General features: G+C 40.9%; 2 protein-coding genes across 2 annotated transcripts; one reads left to right on the plus strand and one right to left on the minus strand.

The window, feature by feature from the left end:
- Positions 1-145: 145 nt before the first annotated feature.
- LOC122985556 (uncharacterized protein C3orf20-like) lies at positions 146-9,609 on the minus strand. The gene is made up of 18 exons (XM_044356305.1): positions 9,401-9,609; positions 9,227-9,321; positions 8,659-9,137; positions 7,332-7,388; positions 7,144-7,243; positions 6,049-6,255; positions 5,771-5,920; positions 5,540-5,660; positions 4,817-4,942; positions 4,619-4,738; positions 4,201-4,372; positions 3,695-3,914; positions 2,753-2,833; positions 2,278-2,638; positions 1,797-1,913; positions 1,112-1,254; positions 788-904; positions 146-643 (listed from the first exon to the last, which is right to left on the minus strand). Exons 1-18 carry the CDS (start codon positions 9,458-9,460, stop codon positions 538-540), a joined length of 2,832 nt encoding a protein of 943 aa, XP_044212240.1. The 5' UTR covers positions 9,461-9,609; the 3' UTR covers positions 146-537.
- Positions 9,610-10,127: 518 nt separating this feature from the next.
- LOC122985558 (methionine aminopeptidase 2-like) lies at positions 10,128-19,122 on the plus strand. The gene is made up of 11 exons (XM_044356308.1): positions 10,128-10,394; positions 11,166-11,279; positions 11,479-11,541; positions 12,253-12,355; positions 12,652-12,813; positions 13,075-13,256; positions 13,727-13,821; positions 15,504-15,600; positions 15,692-15,795; positions 16,945-17,060; positions 17,271-19,122. The coding sequence occupies exons 1-11, from the start codon at positions 10,220-10,222 to the stop codon at positions 17,521-17,523; spliced, it is 1,464 nt and encodes a 487-aa protein (XP_044212243.1). The 5' UTR covers positions 10,128-10,219; the 3' UTR covers positions 17,524-19,122.
- The last annotated feature ends 88 nt before the right edge of the window (positions 19,123-19,210 follow it).

A 19,210-nucleotide genomic window follows, 5' to 3' on the forward strand; every position in this document is an offset into this window, starting at 1 on the left:
CATTCTGTAACTTTGTCACCAGGTCAGTCGTTTTTTTGTTTTTTTTTTACAGGAAACAACCCTTGCTGACAGGAAGGAAGACAGATTAATCAGATCAACAGGCAAGGCTGTGAGTACATTACATAAAAAAGAAGACAACATATTGGATAGTTTAGTGTTTTTATTAAATCTGCTTATATTTACTGTAAAATATTGCAATTAATACAGATATTTCCCAGGGTTTCTCTTATTCATGTAAGAGTCCATTGTCCAGAGAACACCAAAACATCAGCAGTCACTGATTATCTTTGATGATGGATCTTTTGACCTGATGCCCAGAGTGCTTCCTACTGCCAGAAGTTAAAAAGCATTTTCCATCTCAGTTATTGGACTAATAACTGGTGCCAACCTGCAGTGTAAGCAAACAAGGTGTCTGCAATTTTATTGCACATTAACCTGAGTATTAACCCACATTTGATGCACTTTGGAGACTTTGGTTTTTTTTTTTAATGAACACAAGTGGACTGATGCAGATAAAATCCAGTCACGACAACATATTCAGTGCATGATAACAGGAACATGAGGAAATACAGGTGTCTTTTTCGGTTTGACACAAAAGTCCCTCTGTCGTTGGTGTGATACCTCAGGCACTTGATTGTTTCTTCTGTTCATAAAAAAGACATCACACAGGTAATTCAGTCAGATATCTTAAAAACAGGAAGTCAAAGGTGTTAAAGATGGTAAAAGGTGTTTTTCACTTCCAATATTCACCCAAAGCAAAAAATTTGCAGGTATTTAATTCACCTACATATCATTGGCCTTTTCTATTTCCACTGAAGCAGTCAATGTTGTGTCATCACCTCCGGTTAGTGTTGCATCCTGTGAGTTGTGTGAATCTGTGGCTGAAGGTTTATTCACTGTATCACTGCAAGTAAAGGACAGAAAAATATGAGTCAAAAGGTTAAACTTAATTAAATATTTTTTAGTAAAACAATTAACCTGTGCTTTATTTGTAGTTACAAGTTCCACGATGACCCTTGACAACAGTTTAAACTTTATTCTGTATCAATTCACACAATTCACGTGGTTACTATTGTAAATCAGATTCACACTGGTTATGGTGCAGTAGTACCTGAACTTGTAGTCTGAAGGGAGGCTCAGACCTAATCTGTAGTCTCCCCTGGTTCTGGAGATTTGCTTTTGAAGGTCCCTGACTGAGCAGCTCTGACTACTGAATATGTAGCCAACAAACAGCAACTTCCCTCTGATGTACATCTGTCACATTAACAAGGAGAATTTATATTATATGTGTGGAAAATTGAGGAACCACATTCACATACTGATTGATTTCATAACAGAGGAACCTACAGTATGTGTACACAGTATCCTGTCAACGGTAATGGCTGCTCTCTGATCTCTGAGTAACACCTTTGGGCCTTCAAGTGCGAACACAGTTTCATGTCACTGTGATTCTAGTAATTTTAGTTTGATTTATGGACTGCAGGAGGGATTTTCATCTTACTGCAAAAATCAGTGGAGCAGCTGTCATGACTTTGGGCAGCGCTTAAAATTAAAGCTCCCTTTTGTAATTAAGAAGTGTCATCCCTCACTGCCTGTCAGCCTACAGTACCTTTATAATAAATGTCTGGGTTTCTTGGAAAGGACAGCACCTTACTATAGTCCTCCTCAGCCCATCCCCCAACTGCTATCACCTCCCGTGCTTCAGGCAAGCACTGCTGCCACCCAGTGGGATCCATGAAAACATGCAGCGGGCAGAGGATGCAGCCTTTGGCCAAAACTGCAGTGGGTTTACTGACCAGGATCATCCCAGGAGCAGCATTGTGCCGATGCTGCAGCAGGAGGTTCTCGACTCCACAGCTGCTCTTCCCTGTTGACATCTCATATCTCACCAGGCGAAATGAGTCCATCTGGCACTGGATTTGAAAAAAAAAAAACAGAAACCAGAAATTACCAGAAATGCAAACAATATCCTGCTGACTGTAGGGTGTCTTTCACTGGCTCTTTGTTTTGTAGCCTTTGCAAAGCTTTGTTGTCCTTGCAAAATGTGCATCAGTTTCCAGAAAATTCCTGCACATTTAGTCCACTTCATTATTAATCCGGATGTTATTTTTAACTGCATTGATACAAAGAACAAGTGATGCACACACAAACTGGGTAACCATACATATGATTACATGTGTTACAGTGTGTGAACAAAATAGCAGAAAATTTCTTCTTTTAGCATTTGTGTTTTTGTTATTTTGTCTACTATGCCTGTATGTAAGACAGCATTTACACCTGAGTGCAGGGCATGGTTCTGTGCTTGTTCCTCCTCCTGTAAAGTTGCTCCAGTGCATCTTGGTCAGGCGCTGAGTGTGTGTTGATAGGCTGGCGTGGTGGAGTCACACACACCACCAGGATCTGTTGACTGTGTGGAGGCTGGCCCATAACAAAAGCATCGTACTCCAGGTCTGTCACCACTGGCATCACTGTAGTGCTGCAGCAGCACCGCCTCCGCCCCCCCTCCCCCAGTATAGCAGCTCTCAGCAGAGGAGGGCACACTGTGAGGGGGATGGAGGGGGTGAACGACGACTGAGCTGGACAGCAGGTGACAACGGATAGTCCAGACAACTCTGGATTGTTTGGAATAATCACTGACCTGGGAGGATGAGGTGGATTATGAAGCTGTCACTGTAAATAGGGCTTTTATGAACTGCAGTAAACAACATTTGAATGAGTTATGGCGCCTCTCAGTGATACAAGTGGATCTTACTCCAGTTTGATGTTGCCATGAATTTGAAGTGGTCCAATCTGTGTGACACGGGACTCTTCCTTTGTTTGCTTTTTAGGTGTCCTGGCAACAAAAAGGTAAACAGTGAAATTACCCCTAATTAGGGTTTATACAATACAGCATACAGCTGTACAGAACTCAATAAAAAGCACAAACACATGAAACTGATCAAGAAACTGCCTGTTCTTGACAAAATCACTGGTTTCTGTTTAAGGGTAGATAAATACACAAATACACTAGATCCTACAATTCCCATAATGCCACTCTTTTGTTTAACCCTTTCTGCCTGGTAAATGCCCATGTCTTTCAAACTCCATGCCCAAAGTTTATAATGCTTCTGTTACAAGTTTAAAGTCCCCAATCCCTGGCAAAGTACCACTTTAAAGGAATAGTTCAACATTTTGGGAAACGTACTTATTAGGTTGCTTGTCGAAAGTTAGAAAATTGATACCACTGTCATATCTCTCATGTCTGATAAATATGAGCCTGGAGCCAGGAGACGGTTAGCAGGGGGAAACAGTTTGGCTCTATCCAAAGGTAACAAATCCAGCAGCAGGATTATGTGCTGAACTATTTCTTTCACAAAGCCCCATAAAACTTTTAGAGTTGCTGGTAGGCAGATTTTTTTAACCACTGGACAGAGCCAGGCTGGTTGTTTCCCCCCATATTTCCAGTCTTTAAGCTACACTAATCGTCTACTGGCTCCAGTTTCATATCTGACAGACAGATATGAGATACAGTATCAATTCATCTAGAGAGTCTTAGAAAGAAAGAAATCAAGCATATTTCCCAAAATGTGAAACTATTCCTCTAACAGTTAAATATTTTTGTCTTTTTAAACAGTGTTTTAACTGTAAAGGTCTCACATGATGACACTGGACTTTCCTGAAACATCCTGGTCCTACAGTATTTATCAGTGTGCACCTTGGCAGCTTGACTGAGGAGTCCAGTGGTATCTCTGCTGGTGCTGACAGGTGTCTGTGCAGCTCCTGTAACTCATTCCTGCTCTCCTCTGGCTGGACTGGCTCAGCATCTGCACGCTCAGGTGGGTTCAGAGAGGGCAGAGCAGCTGACTGTACCTCCCTCCTCAGCCTGGTCCTCAGTGGGGCATCTGGCATCCGCTTCGTGTTAGGACACTTGATACCTGAAGGAGAAAAAAAGGTCAATCAGAAATGCACACAGACACTGAGTGACACGAGTGACCGTGAACAAGATCCTGATAGAACTATTCAATAATGTTGAGTTTGCAAGATGAGGTGATACTGTAACTTTTTGCTTCATTCAACTACTTGAAACAACCTTAGCAGGTCAGATTGGCTCAGTGTTATTTTTATTTGCACTACAAATTTCATCATGAAGTATATCAGTTTGATCACATATTTCAGTAAAGCTCAAAAGGCTGCATTCACAAACTCAGAGCTGGTACGTACCAATAGCCACGCGATAATAGTCCAACCAGTCATCCAGGACGTTTCTTGCCCTCTGCTGAAGTCTCTTCAGCTCCCTGCCAGCATGCCCTCCTCTTCTCCACTGTGCTGACGGCCCCTCCAGCCCCTCCAGCTCTCTGTCCATCTGGAGGACCTCCCAGGAGCACACAGACACCTGCCACACATCATTATACGCATGGTAGCTTATATGATATAGCACAGCATAAGACATTTATCAAGCTGCTCTATGAAAAGTGATTCAACGAAGGCATCTGCAGAACTTTTAGAGGCTCCAGATGTTTTTCCTGTTTCACATCAAAACACCTGATTATCAAAAGAACTGTCAATAACTGGTCTGGTGTCATTTAAGTCCTTATCTTTAATGCACTCAAACATTATATTGTCATAAAAAGTCTCTTACAGGTGTTAGTGTCAGGTTCTTCCTGCTTTCTATGACCACAACAGGGGATTTCACCTTCCTTGCCTGCAGAAGGTCTTGAGCAGTATCAGAGGTGAACCTCCCATCTGTCTGCAAACAAGTCTGCCAAAGCAGAGTAGAATTGTTTATCATAAATCTTTTAGCTTGTTTTTGTCATGTACTAGATAGTCTTATTCTCACCGTTTCCTTTGATGGATTCATGTTAGACAGAGCGGAGAGAGGGAGTTGAACACTTTCATTGTCACACCTAAAGCTGAGCATGGCAGAAGTGCCACTGAGCAACTGCACAGTGATCAGATCTGACAGCTGTACGAGACAGAAAAACAAATTTACATGTTACTATAAAATGGCAACAATCTCGAAAAAACAGTTTTCAGTATCGTGAGCACTCATAAGCTGTGCTGAATTCATCCATGGCCATCTGATCTGCATGTAGTGAACCCACTCGAAAACAAAGCCAGCAGCCGTGATGAAAGTTGAACCTCTCGGTCCTGTCAGAGACTTTTAGTGTTCATCCATCAGAAGGTCATGCGTCATACCCAACGTCTCCTGCTTTGTTTCCTCTAAATGTGACATTTTCGATACGTACATCTTACAAACATCTCACATGACAGGTGAACCTCGGATCTTTAGTCCTACTGACTAGGCTTGTCACTGAATATCTTTCTTGTCTGGAGATTACCTCTGGCCTCTTTTCTATGCAACATGTTGCTGAGCTGATGCACAGCAGTTTAGACACTGACACACTGTCGTTGCACGAAAACAAGTGAAGAGAATTTCTTTTGTGTCTTAACTTTGACTTAATTTATTTATAACACAAAGAAAGCGGACATAATTTCCAGCTGTGTATATATTAAAAATGTAGTATTCTCGAATGTTAAAGCAGTGTGGCTGCTCTCTCACGTGTATAACAATCTTCTCCCTCAGTGCACGGTCTGCCTGCCAGCTCCACTCCTTAGTTATGCTCCCATAATGGTCACAAATGAATCCACCATCCTGGTCCCACAATGCTGTAATGGCGGAGCTGCAGGAACAGACAAGGAAGGATTATATTGTAAAGCTGTCATACATAAACGATTAGAGACAGAATGTTTAATTTATACAGAAGATCTCACATATCAGCTATGAATTCACCTCAGAGGGTGCGTTACAGCCCCGTGCCCAAACGCTGTGATAGTAGCCAGAATAACGGGACATTCACTGTCACTGAACACATTGGTGTATAAGCCTCCGCAGGGTAGACCTGAGTGGCTCTGGCACACTGCCATATAACCAGATGGGTAGCTGAGAGAGCAGGCTCAAGGGTCAAAAAGTCAGCTGGAATGACACATTTCCCATATGCCCCACACTACATTTGCTTCTTGGACAACCATAAGTAGAAGTTATGAATAAACATGATAAGAGAAGGATACTATATGAATGAAGAACCGTCGTTGATTCTGTAGTGTAGTTTCTTGCATGCTGGATCCTGCTGCTTCAGCTCTGGTATCTGGGGCATCCCGTTAACTAGAGTGGCAGGTTTACTCCTCATTCTCTTGTCTTTCAATTTTGCCTTTGCGTCACCATAGTGACGGAGTATGAGTGGTTTGTTCAGGTCCTGTTCAGCTGTTTCCAGTTTTCTGTGTGAAGATTAAGTAATTTTTTATGCTTAAATAACTGATTTCCCATGCAACTGAATTAGCATCAGTTAGCATTTTTGAGAGGTTACATTGCAAAATGAGACTTGCAAATGTAAAATTCAGTAAGGATTTCTTGTGTACTGACTGAGAGCCATCGCAAAACTGAGAGATAAACTTAAATTAGGCATTAAATTTAAAACAAGTTTACAGCCACATTAGTGACTGAGGCTATACTTTCAGCATGCTAACATGCACAGGATGACATTGATAACATGCTGATGTTTAGCAGGTATGATGTTTACCATGTTTATCATCTTAGTTTAGTGTGTTAGCATGATAACATTTGCCAATTAGCTAAAAACAAATTACCGTGAAGGTTGATGGGTCTTGCAGTATTTGGTATTTGGTCAGAAAGTTGATGTGATGATGAGGCTATTTGTCCTGAGGGGGACATGAATATCTGTACCAAATTTCAAGGCAATTCATCTGACAGTTGTTGAGACATTTAACTTAAAATCACAAAAATCAAACTCATGGTTGCGTTGGAGGATCATCAAAGTCATTAGGATTCATCATCTGGAAACATGATTACACAAATGTTGTGCCAATCCATCTAGTAAATGTAGAGATATGTCACTGGATTAGTGAAAACTTGGACCTACTGTTGGAACTAAAGAAAAGGTCAGGGCATCACCAAAGTCAGTAGGATGCTCTGGCGACCATGAATGTCTGTCCTAAATTTCATGGCAATCCATCAATTAGTTATTGGGATATTTCAATCTGGACTAAAGTTATGGACCAACTGTCTGATTATATTAAATTTTGGAATGTAACCCCTCATTTGCCACACTGTTATAATAAATGCAGCAGCACAGGTCGACAACGTACACTGGATTTCTTGCAGCCTGCAGTCGCTCGACCACCCACTGACACAAATTCATCCTCTGAGGTGCGTCACATGAGGGCTGCTTTGGCTGAATGATCCAACCTGGACACAAATCACATTCAGTGAAAAACAGCAGAGGCACAGCAGTGAATAGCTGTCATTAACACAATGCTTTAGCTCCATGCCATACCTGGATCTTTATAGCTGCTGGATGAGATGGAGAAACTGATGGTTGTGGAAGTGTGAGCTGTTAGGAAGTGAGGAGAAATATGGAACTTTTAGTCAACATATCACTCACTATCAGTGACATCAGGGAACTTAATAATGTAACTCAATAGCTCTGTGACCGATTAACAGGCTGAGTACATCTGTGCCCATGCAGCTACCAGCTACCATTTCCTATCCCGTAAACCAATCCTCTCACTTCCACTAGCTGCTCTCAAGTTCTCAAGTTCAAGTCTTAAAAGGTCCCAAAAAATTACTTTTCATTGTCATTTTCTTCCTTAACTGAGTCATACAGAGACGCATTTTCATTTAAAATGGTAGACTGTAAAATTCAGTCATACTCACTACTAATCTTCCACTAACTTTCCATTTGAATCTATAACACTAGCATAATGTAATAATAATTATAACGTATACAATGTATAAAATATTAAAGGTGTGTGTAATAACAATTGGCTTAATTAATTATTAGCAAATACTTTATCAATAATTTCTTGATTAGAAATAAGCTATTTATTTGTACAAACAACTTTTATGTTGCCAGGTTGTGAAAAAGCCCTTTGGTTGATGTTTATCATCTGGTGCTTTTATCTAGCCAACAGTTTATTAAAATGTACAACTTGTCTGATTATTGCAGTGGAAGAAAAACCCAGTATTGATGACTTACTAACATTTATACCTACAGATCTGATTATTTGTAAAGCGACAGATATGTGACCTTTTATTTATGCCTTACAAATCTGCAATTACACATTCATATCATTTTCTCATCACCTAGCCTGCAGTTGTTGATAACTTTTTAATTCATTGACTTTAGTTCTGATACTCTGCAGCCCTTTTCCAGAAGATAAGCTCTCAAACTGTCCTTGAGTGGGATCTTCCTGATTAATTAAAAGAGCTAGAAGACAAATTATACTAGAGGAGGACATACACCAACCAAAATCAATTTTTCACAACCTGGCGAAATTTGCCCTTATCAGTGGCTTATTTTTTTATGTTTAAAGAATTAATATATTATTTATTAACCATTAATGAAACCATTGGTGGCAATTTATACACTTTATAATGTATGTTTTTTGAGATGTAGGCTATGAGACCATTTTCCATAAGGAAAAAACGAAAAGAAATGATGAAGTTATGCATAATAAAAATGTAAAGAGACTAATTCTCACATTCTAGTATCTCATAAGTTTGATTTACCAATGATTCATTTCTAGCATGTTTCATCTTGTTTTTTTTTGTTTTCCTGGCAGAAATGGGCTTCCATACCTGTGACCCAAGGATTCATTTACCTCTATTGTAGTTTGATTTGCGCTTTTTCATGCGTGTTTTTCTCTCAGGGGGACCAACATGTCCTCCAACAAATGCGTTTCTTTCTCCAGTCTCCTTCTTGTCATTGGCGGACACCTGACGGGGAGTTTCGTCCAACTTCAGGGATCCTCTGGACTTTCGTCGTTTGTCAGTCCTTTCCGGACTTTTCAAGTGCACCGCCCCTGCAGTCAGATCCTGCCAGGAGTAATTCAGAATATTTACAATCCCGTGTGGAAGACACTCCTCCTCGGTCCACTTATGTTGGGAAAGTATGCGAGCCAACTCATTTAATAACTGAGGGGCTGCTCGCTTGTATGCGTCCATCGGATCGTGGTCCTTCATGTTCAGTGCACCACTGACAGCAGAGGAGGTATCAGGTTTACCATCCCCACATGTTTCACCTGGCAGCCCCTGTGTGAGCTCATCACTTTTACCTTCTTTGTTGTCATTCTCTGGATTACTAAATTAGAAAAAAAAAAACAATAGAAAGATGAATTGACAGATGGATCAGAGACAAAAGTGTAAAAGAATGTGTTGCAGGTGAATTACCTTTGTACTGTTTGTTCCAACTGCGCTCCCTCATTTGCAACATTAAAATGCAAAATGTTGCTCCTTGTCCCTTTAATTCGGTTTCGTCTCGTTGGCTGGGAAGAGGTAAATTAAATGGTTAATGTATTGCAGGTGCTTTTAACCCACAGTCAGCAAAATGAATCATTAGCCCACCTGGTCAAAGAAATACAAAGGACCGGTGCTGCATTCTGTCGGCGCACCAAATGAAGTCATTGTTTCCCCCCAAAAAAAATTCACAGGAATTTGTTAAAGGTTCCCCTCTTTCAAAAAAAAAAAAACACAGCAGGCTATACGTCCTTGCAGCAACACAACACAACTGAAGTGCCTTAAAATCATCCACCTTTCACTAGTGTAAATGTACCTCTGTCCACTCAGTGTGCTGGCTTGTTGCTTGGATACACTGTCTGTTCTACGCCCGCTCCATATACTCGCGTTACGCACCATTAATGATCGACTCCGGGCATCAAATTCAAAGCCTGTCTGTGACAATACAAACAACAAAACATCACTCACAATTACAGATAAGGTGTCTAACGTTTGCCAATGTGGACATACAGAAGTGACACTCAAGTGGCTACTGAGGAGCTGCAGTCACAGGTGCGCACAGCCAGGTAACATTTGATTCAGCGATTGAATGGTCAGAGAAAGTGATGCTTCTGGCATGCAGTGCAACATTTACTACAGTAGCAGGACACGATGGTCACATAAGCAAGCATTTAACCTCCATACAGAATACACAGGGATAGTGTTGCTGTCCTATTACAGTTTGTCCCAATATGCAATTTCCCCACAGAAAAAAAAAACGATGATAAATGAAAGTTTTTGTTTCTGCTCGGAGGCTGTGAACAGGGGAGGATCGTCTTCCTCTATTCGGGTCAAGTTGTTGCACAGAGATAGTCTAATAGCTCATTATTGGCTCAGCTGCCCCCAGCACACTTTTCTGCTTTGACCGCTGGAGGCTCCCAGCAGCTTATGCGTCACTTCATCTCTCAGTCGCTGATCATGGCGGAGCTACAGCTACAGCATGAAGTGGAGCCTCAACTTCTCAATGGGGACGACTTGAACGAGGAAAGAGAAGATGCAGACACCTCAGAATCATTAAAGAAAAGGAGAAGAAAGAAGAAGAGGAATAAGGCATCCGCACCAGGTAAGAGGCATCACTTTGCAGTTAGAAATCGTTGCGCTAAATTGTCTCTTCTAGTGCCGCTCGATATGGAGCAAGAGCATCAAATATGCGGGACAGGAGACTTGCCAACCTGTCAGAGGGTATTCCTGTCCAGCTGTCCCAACTCTGAGCGGCTCCTGCTGGAGCTGAGGGCGCTCATCTGGAAACGGGACATTCTCTGAATATCAGAATCTAACATCAAAACTGATTGAAAGCTGACATTTGAAAATATGCGTGGAATAAAATTTGATTTTACTCCAGATTAAATATGTTCTATCCTATAAATCCCTCTAAGCTGCATGAAATTATGCAATAGAAGTATCCACAGTTTTAGTGCAATAAGATGACAACCACTCTTATGCAAAAAACCCATGCTGATAATTGCAGCCTTACTGCCTCATGTTGTGAAAATATAAAATCCCAAAATGCCCCAGTTGTTGAACCTTGCCTAAGTCAAGTGGTCCACACAGCACTGTCTTTGAAGGGCTAAATGTCATAATGCTGCAAGGTACATATGCCCTTGAGGATATTGACTCCCAAGGTATAGAAAGAAATTATGCACAGTCCCTGCCAAGTTCAGAACATAGTGGATGCACTTTCTTGAAACGACTCTGAACCACAAATAATTTACTCACTCTGTGTGTGTATGTGTGTGTGTCTCTGTGTGTCCATGCATGGGCATGCACGCCACTGACTGGTGTACACGTGCGTGTTCACCTGCACATGCATGCACGAGGGTGTGTGACTTTGCAGCAGGGACAAATGAGGCTGAGGGGGATGGAGATGCCGGAGGTGTTGGTGATGTGACAAAACAGTTGGAGCAGCAAACACTGGAGGACAAGGAGAGGGAGGAGGATGGAGAAGAAGGTAACTCCTCACTACCATCATCATCATCATCATCTGCAGTGGTGATTGTGCTGAACTTTCAGTGCACACAGTGAAATCCAGCTGGTCATATCTGCAATGTGATATCTGATTTTCAGTAGCACAATGGGAGTTGTGCCCAAGCCCCTGTCAATATTTCTCACTGTACAAACTGTATTGAAACTAATGATGCTTTCAACAGATGGGGAAGAGGGAGAGAACTCAGCTGGAAAGAAGAAGAAGAAGAAGAAAAAGAAGAAAGGATGTAAGCAGTTTTTCTCAGTGTAGCTTTCTACAGATGCTGTTTTGTCAAAGGCTCTTAAAATTAAATTTACATTTGGTCGATTCAGAATTTAAATTGAAACTGCAGTTCACATCACAGCGTTTCAATAACTCTGTAAGAACCTTGTTACAGCGAAATGTTTTCGTTGTCTACATCCTGAATTGACTGCCCCAGAATGAGTTGAAATCATTAGATAAATACAACAAGTGCACAAAAACAATGTGACTTGGTTAATTGGTGTCAAGAGATTTACACACAGTGCAGAGCTGACACGGGAGGTGTAGGACAAAATGTGACTTTACATGTCGAGCAGACGGGACAAAATTAATGACAGCACTTTCTACATAAAGATGCTACACAAATCCAGTGAAAGCCGATTAATGTCAGTGTTACAGCAGCAGAGGTGTCAGTGACCTGAAAGTAAGTGACACTAAAAAATCCTACATATATATCAATATAACCCACTATTTGATAGTGTTTTCATATTGACACAGATCTTTCTAGCAATATAATTCAACATGTTTTCTTTTACTCAAAGGTGGCTTAATTGGTCTGTAAACCAGGGACTGTACAATTATTCTATAGCTAAGATAAAGTATCAATGTCATAACATGTAGGTAAGGATAACTTGTGTTTTCTTTGCTCTCTCCTGCTGCTTTCCTCTGCTTCTCCTTCTCTCTATCTGGGCCATAGTGAAGGGACAGACTGACCCTCCCTCAGTCCCTATTTGTGAGCTGTATCCCAACGGAGACTTTCCAAAGGGAGAGGAGTGTGAATATCCCCCATCAAAAGACGGGTGTGTGACCTCCACATCGTCCCTCACACTCAGCAGTAGTCTTCCACTGTGTGACATGCCTAGTTTTTATTTAGGTCTCTCTGCTTTGTACTTATTTATATATTAATGTTTCAGGAGTAGATGGATTAATTGTGTCAGATTTCACCTCAGTTTATGTATCAACACCGCCTGCACTTGTGCAGAGTTTCTGCAAGAGCGTGGCTGGATAACATACCTTCTCTGCAAATATTTTTATAATGAAAAAATAATGAGTGCCTCCTCTCAGTGGTATGCCTACCTGGTCTACCTCCCACCAGGCGCAGCGCAGCGTGGCGGACCACCAGCGAGGAGAAGCGGGCGTTGGACATGGCCAACGAGGAGATGTGGAGCGATTTCAGGCAGGCGGCTGAGGCGCACCGGCAGGTCCGCTCCTACGTCAGGAGCTGGATCAAACCAGGGATGACTATGATTGACATTTGGTGAGACATACACTAATGGATTGTCCTTGAGCCCCTTTTTTATGGGACTTTAATCATGCCCTCTCATACTCAGTCTGGAGACTTATATTAATATGGTTTCAGCGCATCTTTGTCCTAGTCTCCAAGAAACTTTCAAAATGATCAGGGAAAGCAGGAGAATCGCTTTGGGGTTTCACCGTTTTCTGGATGCTTTGTCTGCCCTGACAACAGCCTCATTGTTCCTGTCATCCATTGTCCCTTTGTGCTTTCTGTTTCTGACAGTGAGAAGCTGGAAGACTGCTCCAGGAGGCTCATCAAAGAAAACGGGCTAAAAGCAGGCCTGGCCTTCCCCACCGGCTGCTCCATCAACCACTGCGCTGCTCACTACACCCCAAACGCAGGAGACCCCACCGTGCTGCGCTATGACGACGTCTGCAAAATTGACTTTGGAACACACATCAACGGTGAGACCTCACTAATAACTTTTTAAGTACTTTTGGAGTTGTGTTGTACTGGTTCTCACTTGGCATTTATTATGACACAGTAAAATGATTATTAGATTATAATTCTCAATGCCTGAAAATAAACTGTTCTCATAAATTGATAAACTTCCTCTTTTTTGGAATGAATGTATGCTGAATAGGGCTGAAAAATGATCATCTAATGTGGTGGGATTTGCTGAAATTTACATGATAAAGTACTGAATCATTTGCTCTATTCTTGAAGGGGTCTTGTAGCCTTTTTGATTGTTGTATTAATGCACAAATTTAGATGTCTCAATTCCATAAGACAAGGCATAAAGTGTCACCAATGTCTTTCTCCTTGATCGAGTAGAATAAAATACATTTTTAAGGCAATGGAGGCCGACTTTAGACAGTTTTCTTCATCACCTTGTAACACCTGTTATGAATAACTAAGATGTTTGGTCTTCCAGGTCGGATAATCGACTGTGCCTTCACCGTCACTTTCAATCCAAAGTATGACAGGCTGCTGGAGGCTGTGAGAGATGCAACTAACACTGGCATCAAGGTAACACTGCTCTTCTACCAATGTTTTGTATTTGGTAGTACTTTAAATTAAGATACACAAATCCAGAGTAGCTACCAAGGAACGAGAATGATCATATTCAGAGCACATTTACAATGATATTTATATTTATATCTATAACCTCTAAAATCATATTATGGTGACTAAAAAGTTTTTGAGCTCTCTCTGGCTTGTGTCATTCAATAACTGATGAAAGATTCCCAGACAAAACTTAGTATTACTTGTCACTTATGTAGGATGATATTTTTTTCTTCACTTTATGTGACACGAAAATGAAAGTAATGATAACACGATGTACTTCTTTACATGAGGAGACACACATATAGTAACTAATATTGCACATGCATCTTATTGTATGTACAATATTATCAATGGGTCTGCTCCTCAATACTTGCGTTCACATATAACAATGGTACAAACTCAGTGTAACTATAATATCAGGGCCAGTATGTGTTCATATTAAGTGCCTTGTGTAAAAAATGGAGCCACAAACTCATTTTTTACACTGCTGCCATGTTGTGGAGCAGCCTTCTGTCACACATCCAGTTGTTAGAAAACGAAACGGGCTTATAGAAGTAAAGTTAGGACTTATTTATGAAATTTATTTATAGAATAGGGTCACAGACATGTAATGAAATTTGCAATGACATTTTTACTTCAGCCATTAAAGTTGTCCTTGTTGTACTTAGGTGTTTTGATGTACAGTACCAGTCAGTTTGGACAAACTTTATCATTCTCGTTTTACTGGAACTGTATGTTTTTATTATTTTTTATTTAAATTGTAGTGATGTGTTTTTGGATTTAAATGTATTTTTTAATTTTATGTGTGATTTTTTTCTGTGTTTTTTGTCTTATAACATCTTGGGTGTAATGTCTAAGTGTTTTAAATTGATCATGTTATCCCATGAATTTAGTTTTATGTCTGTAATCCATAAATAAATCATATCATAACAATATGTGCATAATAAGGAAGTAATGATTAAGATAAGATATACTTTATTGAAGTGTCTCATCAGTAAAAGGAAGTTCAGGGACAGATGCATAGATAGTTTATATGCTTTACATATCAGTGGATCCCCAAGTACTGATAAGTGACCTTAAAAAATAAAAATAATATACATACTAATACACATTATGAGCATCTACTGTTTACAATATGGAGCATGAAAAACAAATATAATAGTAATATAGTACTATATATAGTACAGCATATGTACATAGTAACTATGAAGTGAAACCAATAATGACAAATATTGTGAGGAGATACAGGAAATGCAATAAATAATGAAAAAACTAAAATTGCACTTGATTATTTATTGGTTTTGTGCCTCTTAGCAGCTGATTCTGAGTTCAGGAATGATTCATTAAGGTGGTCGGTATACAGATTTACGTATAGGAACTAACCATTAAATATCTTACCTTATCAACCTGTCAAATAACCTGTCAACATCTATTATATAGGCATTGATTTATTGCTATTCAGGAACTATTTATCAGCAGTTGTCTCCTGATTTATACCTTGTTCATACCTCGGTAACTACTCTGGAGTTTGTGCATCTTACTGTGACGTGTTTCTTCACTGCTGCACAAAACGGGAGTGCCAAATATTTCTTACTATCCAGGATGTCTGTGTGCTAGGAATGCAAACACGTCTTCTGTCCCAGTTTGCAGGAATTGATGTGCGCCTGTGTGATGTTGGCGAGACCATTCAGGAGGTCATGGAGTCCTATGAAGTGGAGATAGATGGGAAAACATATCAAGGTAATATGAGGTAGTTTATCACCTCCTCTTCATGCGCAGGCTCTGTAATGCCTCCTTTTTATTAAAGCTCCGTGTGCTGTTCTCTTTATAGTGAAGCCAATCAGGAATCTCAATGGCCACTCTATTGGACAATACAGGATACACTCAGGAAAGACAGTTCCTATTGTAAAAGGCGGAGAGGCCACGAGGATGGAGGTTTGTACAGCAGTGTACACAGCTTACCTGATTCAAATTGTTATTTCAAATGAACCAAATATTACTAGATTCTGGAGCAGAAGACAACACTGCAGCTCTTTTTACTGGAGCGTCTGAAATAAAAACCGTTCTTAGCTGCTTGACCTTGCGTATAAATAAACCCTTTTTAATTCTTAAGTGTAATTGGAAGAACATGAGGCTGGTTAGGGTTACGACGGGGTGTGGAGAAGTGTTCCAATTCACTGCTCTAACAGCTTCTTAGTCACCCTCGTCAGCACTTTAATTACAACTTTAATGGAATTACCAGCCGCATCGAGTAGCAACACGTGTTAAAACTCCAGCCCCTCGTTTCACTGTAAGAGCAATGAATTGTGGGCATCCACAGTTCATTAACAGGCTGGTGCTTCACCAAGGAGGAACATGGTTTTGCACTATCTTCCATTTCCTGAAACCACACTGAGGTCCATGCTTGCCTCACACCCGCACAGCTGCAGTACATGACTGGATTTGGACAGAACTGAGCATTTTAATTGGCAAGTTGCTGCGTCAAGCTTTTTACCTGATGGCTTCAGATGGGGAGTGTGGAGGGGTTGGGGATCTGCTGCTGATGTGGCAGCTTTGCGTGTTGTATTTTTAGCTGAAGTGTGTTGGTGTAACAGGGCCATTACCCTCTTTGTGATCAGAGAGTGCACGGGTGGAGTGGCAGCTGGGCGTGCCACGGGGCCGCTAGCACTTTGACTGATTATCGGTGCAGTGAGAGAGGGTGTCGCAGTGTTATCAGCTAATACCACAGGGACTCCGACAACAGTCACGCACTGATAGAGACACAAAATGCCAATGAAACTCAGCCAATCAACCTGCACGAGGCACAGCTCCAGAGACGACACCACTGTCTTTAATAGACCACTTATGCATATGTCAGCCGCTGACATCTTGAGGTTTTCGTTAAATTTACTGTCTGTTTCCCTGAAGTGATTTTGTCCTTTTCCGTAACATCACACCCACTCAGCCCTTCTCACATTTCCATAAATGTGCATAGATACAGTGAGATAAATTTAGACTTTTTCTAATCTATAAAAGACTTTCAGGGTAATTTTTTCCCAGCAAACAAATAAATTGAAATCTGTCTTTTCTTCCACTGCTTCTCAGGAAGGTGAAGCTTATGCCATTGAGACATTTGGCAGCACAGGAAGAGGTGCAGTGCACGATGACATGGAGTGCTCACATTACATGAAAAACTTCAATGTTGGACACGTGCCAATAAGGTCTGCTCTTCTGTTATCATCTTATCCCAGTGTTCAAAATACAAAATACTGATTCCAAAAATCTATTCATATGTTGTTCTGCTCCTTATTGTCTGTCTTCCAATCCGTCATCCTAACCAAAGCATCTGCATATTAGTTTACATCCATAGATTCATATTCAGTTTGTCAAATTTGTCTCACTTTTGACTGTATGTTGTTACTATGCCGCAGACTTCCAAGGGCTAAACATCTGCTCAATGTGATCAATGAAAACTTTGGCACCTTGGCATTCTGCCGCCGCTGGCTGGACCGCTTGGGTGAGAGCAAGTACCTGATGGCATTGAAGAATCTGTGTGACCTTGGCATCATGGACCCGTACCCACCTCTCTGCGACATCAAGGGCAGCTACACCGCCCAGTACGAGCACACCATCCTACTCAGGCCCACCTACAAGGAAGTAGTGAGCCGTGGAGACGACTACTAAGCATGCGTGAAAACTCAAGTCGAACCAGCAGGAGCATGACAGCTCAGAGACAACAAACCTCTTAAGACTGATAGCAATTATGCAATATTTCTCCAACCTAAATTTCCACTGCTTGAGTACCTTTAGGTAATCGTTTTAGCAAGAGCAAGAGACTTGTGTCATGGCAGTAGCTTACTAGTTATTTATTTTCCAAAGGGTCAAGCCAATAGATAAAGGGCATATCTTTAAAAAATGTAGTGTTGTCATTTTAGTTATATTTTGATGTGCTGCTTTTAGAAAATATGCAAAGGAAATATATGCAAAAGAATATGCAAAAAAGGTTTTGGCGAACACCTCGCCTAAAAATGCTATGCTTTGTTGCCTTGTTAAGACCTTGTGAGGAAAAACAACTGCTATGAAATATTTATATTTCTATATTTCTTTGCTCTATTTTGATTTTAGGCAGTTTTATAATAAATAAATTGTTATAAATCTCGCATTGATGGCTGTGTCCATATTTATACAGGTCTAACAGTTCAGCATACTCTAATGTAAAAGTGTATTTCTCTGTTTTCACCAAAGGAGGGCGACACTAAAACATGGGTCAAACATCCATCAGCCAGCTCTACTAGTGAAGACAGTGAGACAGGCTATTCATAGCCTTGTGTTTCAGCATAATGTGACCATGGAATGAAATAAGACTTTTCCCAGAAACATGAAGAATAAGCACACTGACGCTTGGTTTATACAGCTTAGATGCAAAAAAAGAAAAACATATCGTACACAGAAATAGCATTACAAATATCACATTGATGGCAGAGTACATTAATGTACCTTAAATCACCATTTTGTCCTTCATGAGAAAAAATCCAGCCCATTTTTTCTTATTTTGGTAAAGTCTTTGTGACAAGGACATGGGCGGTGATGTCATGGCTGAGGAATGCATCATGTCTCCTCGCAGAGTTTATCCTTTTCCTTGGAGACAGCAGACCAGGCCTATTCTTAACTGGACCTGGCTCAAAAACAGCCTGTGGACTATACTGTGATGTCAATGAATACCCAGGCTTTTAATACATATTTATTTTAGGGCAGCAGGAGTCACAGGCCAAAAAGAGACATGTGTTAGGAGTGTGTGTGCTTGCTTTCTCTCACACACATACACACACACACACTGGCTCCCACAGGGTCGGAGAGGCCTTATCAAGTGCATCCTCATATGGAGCTGCAGAAGGTCTTACCGGGACAGCAGAAAATCCTCACAGAATCAAGTCTGACTTAAGGAACCTGACAAAGATCCACTCATGTAACTGAACCAGCTGTAAGAGCAAACTCAATCTCGACTGTTTTAGCCAGTTGCGTGTACTGCAGACCAAAGAGGGTGGAGCAGAGTGAATTCTGCTCTTGTCAGACAGCAGGCGGGCGAGTGTGCAGGAGCAGAGCAGAGCTGTTCAGATTAAGCCGCCTCCTTTAATGTTTTTTTCATCCTCTCCCCTCATCGAGGAGTTACTTGTTCTGACCTGCACAGTCCCAGACTCCCTTGCCAAGGACATCAAGCATATGCACACACACGCACATTCAGACACATTCTGATGTTGACTCATTCATGATTTATCACCAATATCTGTGAGACAAAAAGGATGATTCGGGCTGTGTCTTTGTAAGACTTCAAAGTAAACAGCTTACAATGAAATAGATACAGTAGGACATG

Source organism: Thunnus albacares, chromosome 7 (genome assembly GCF_914725855.1).
Source record: "Thunnus albacares chromosome 7, fThuAlb1.1, whole genome shotgun sequence".
NCBI classification, from domain to species: Eukaryota; Metazoa; Chordata; class Actinopteri; order Scombriformes; family Scombridae; genus Thunnus; species Thunnus albacares.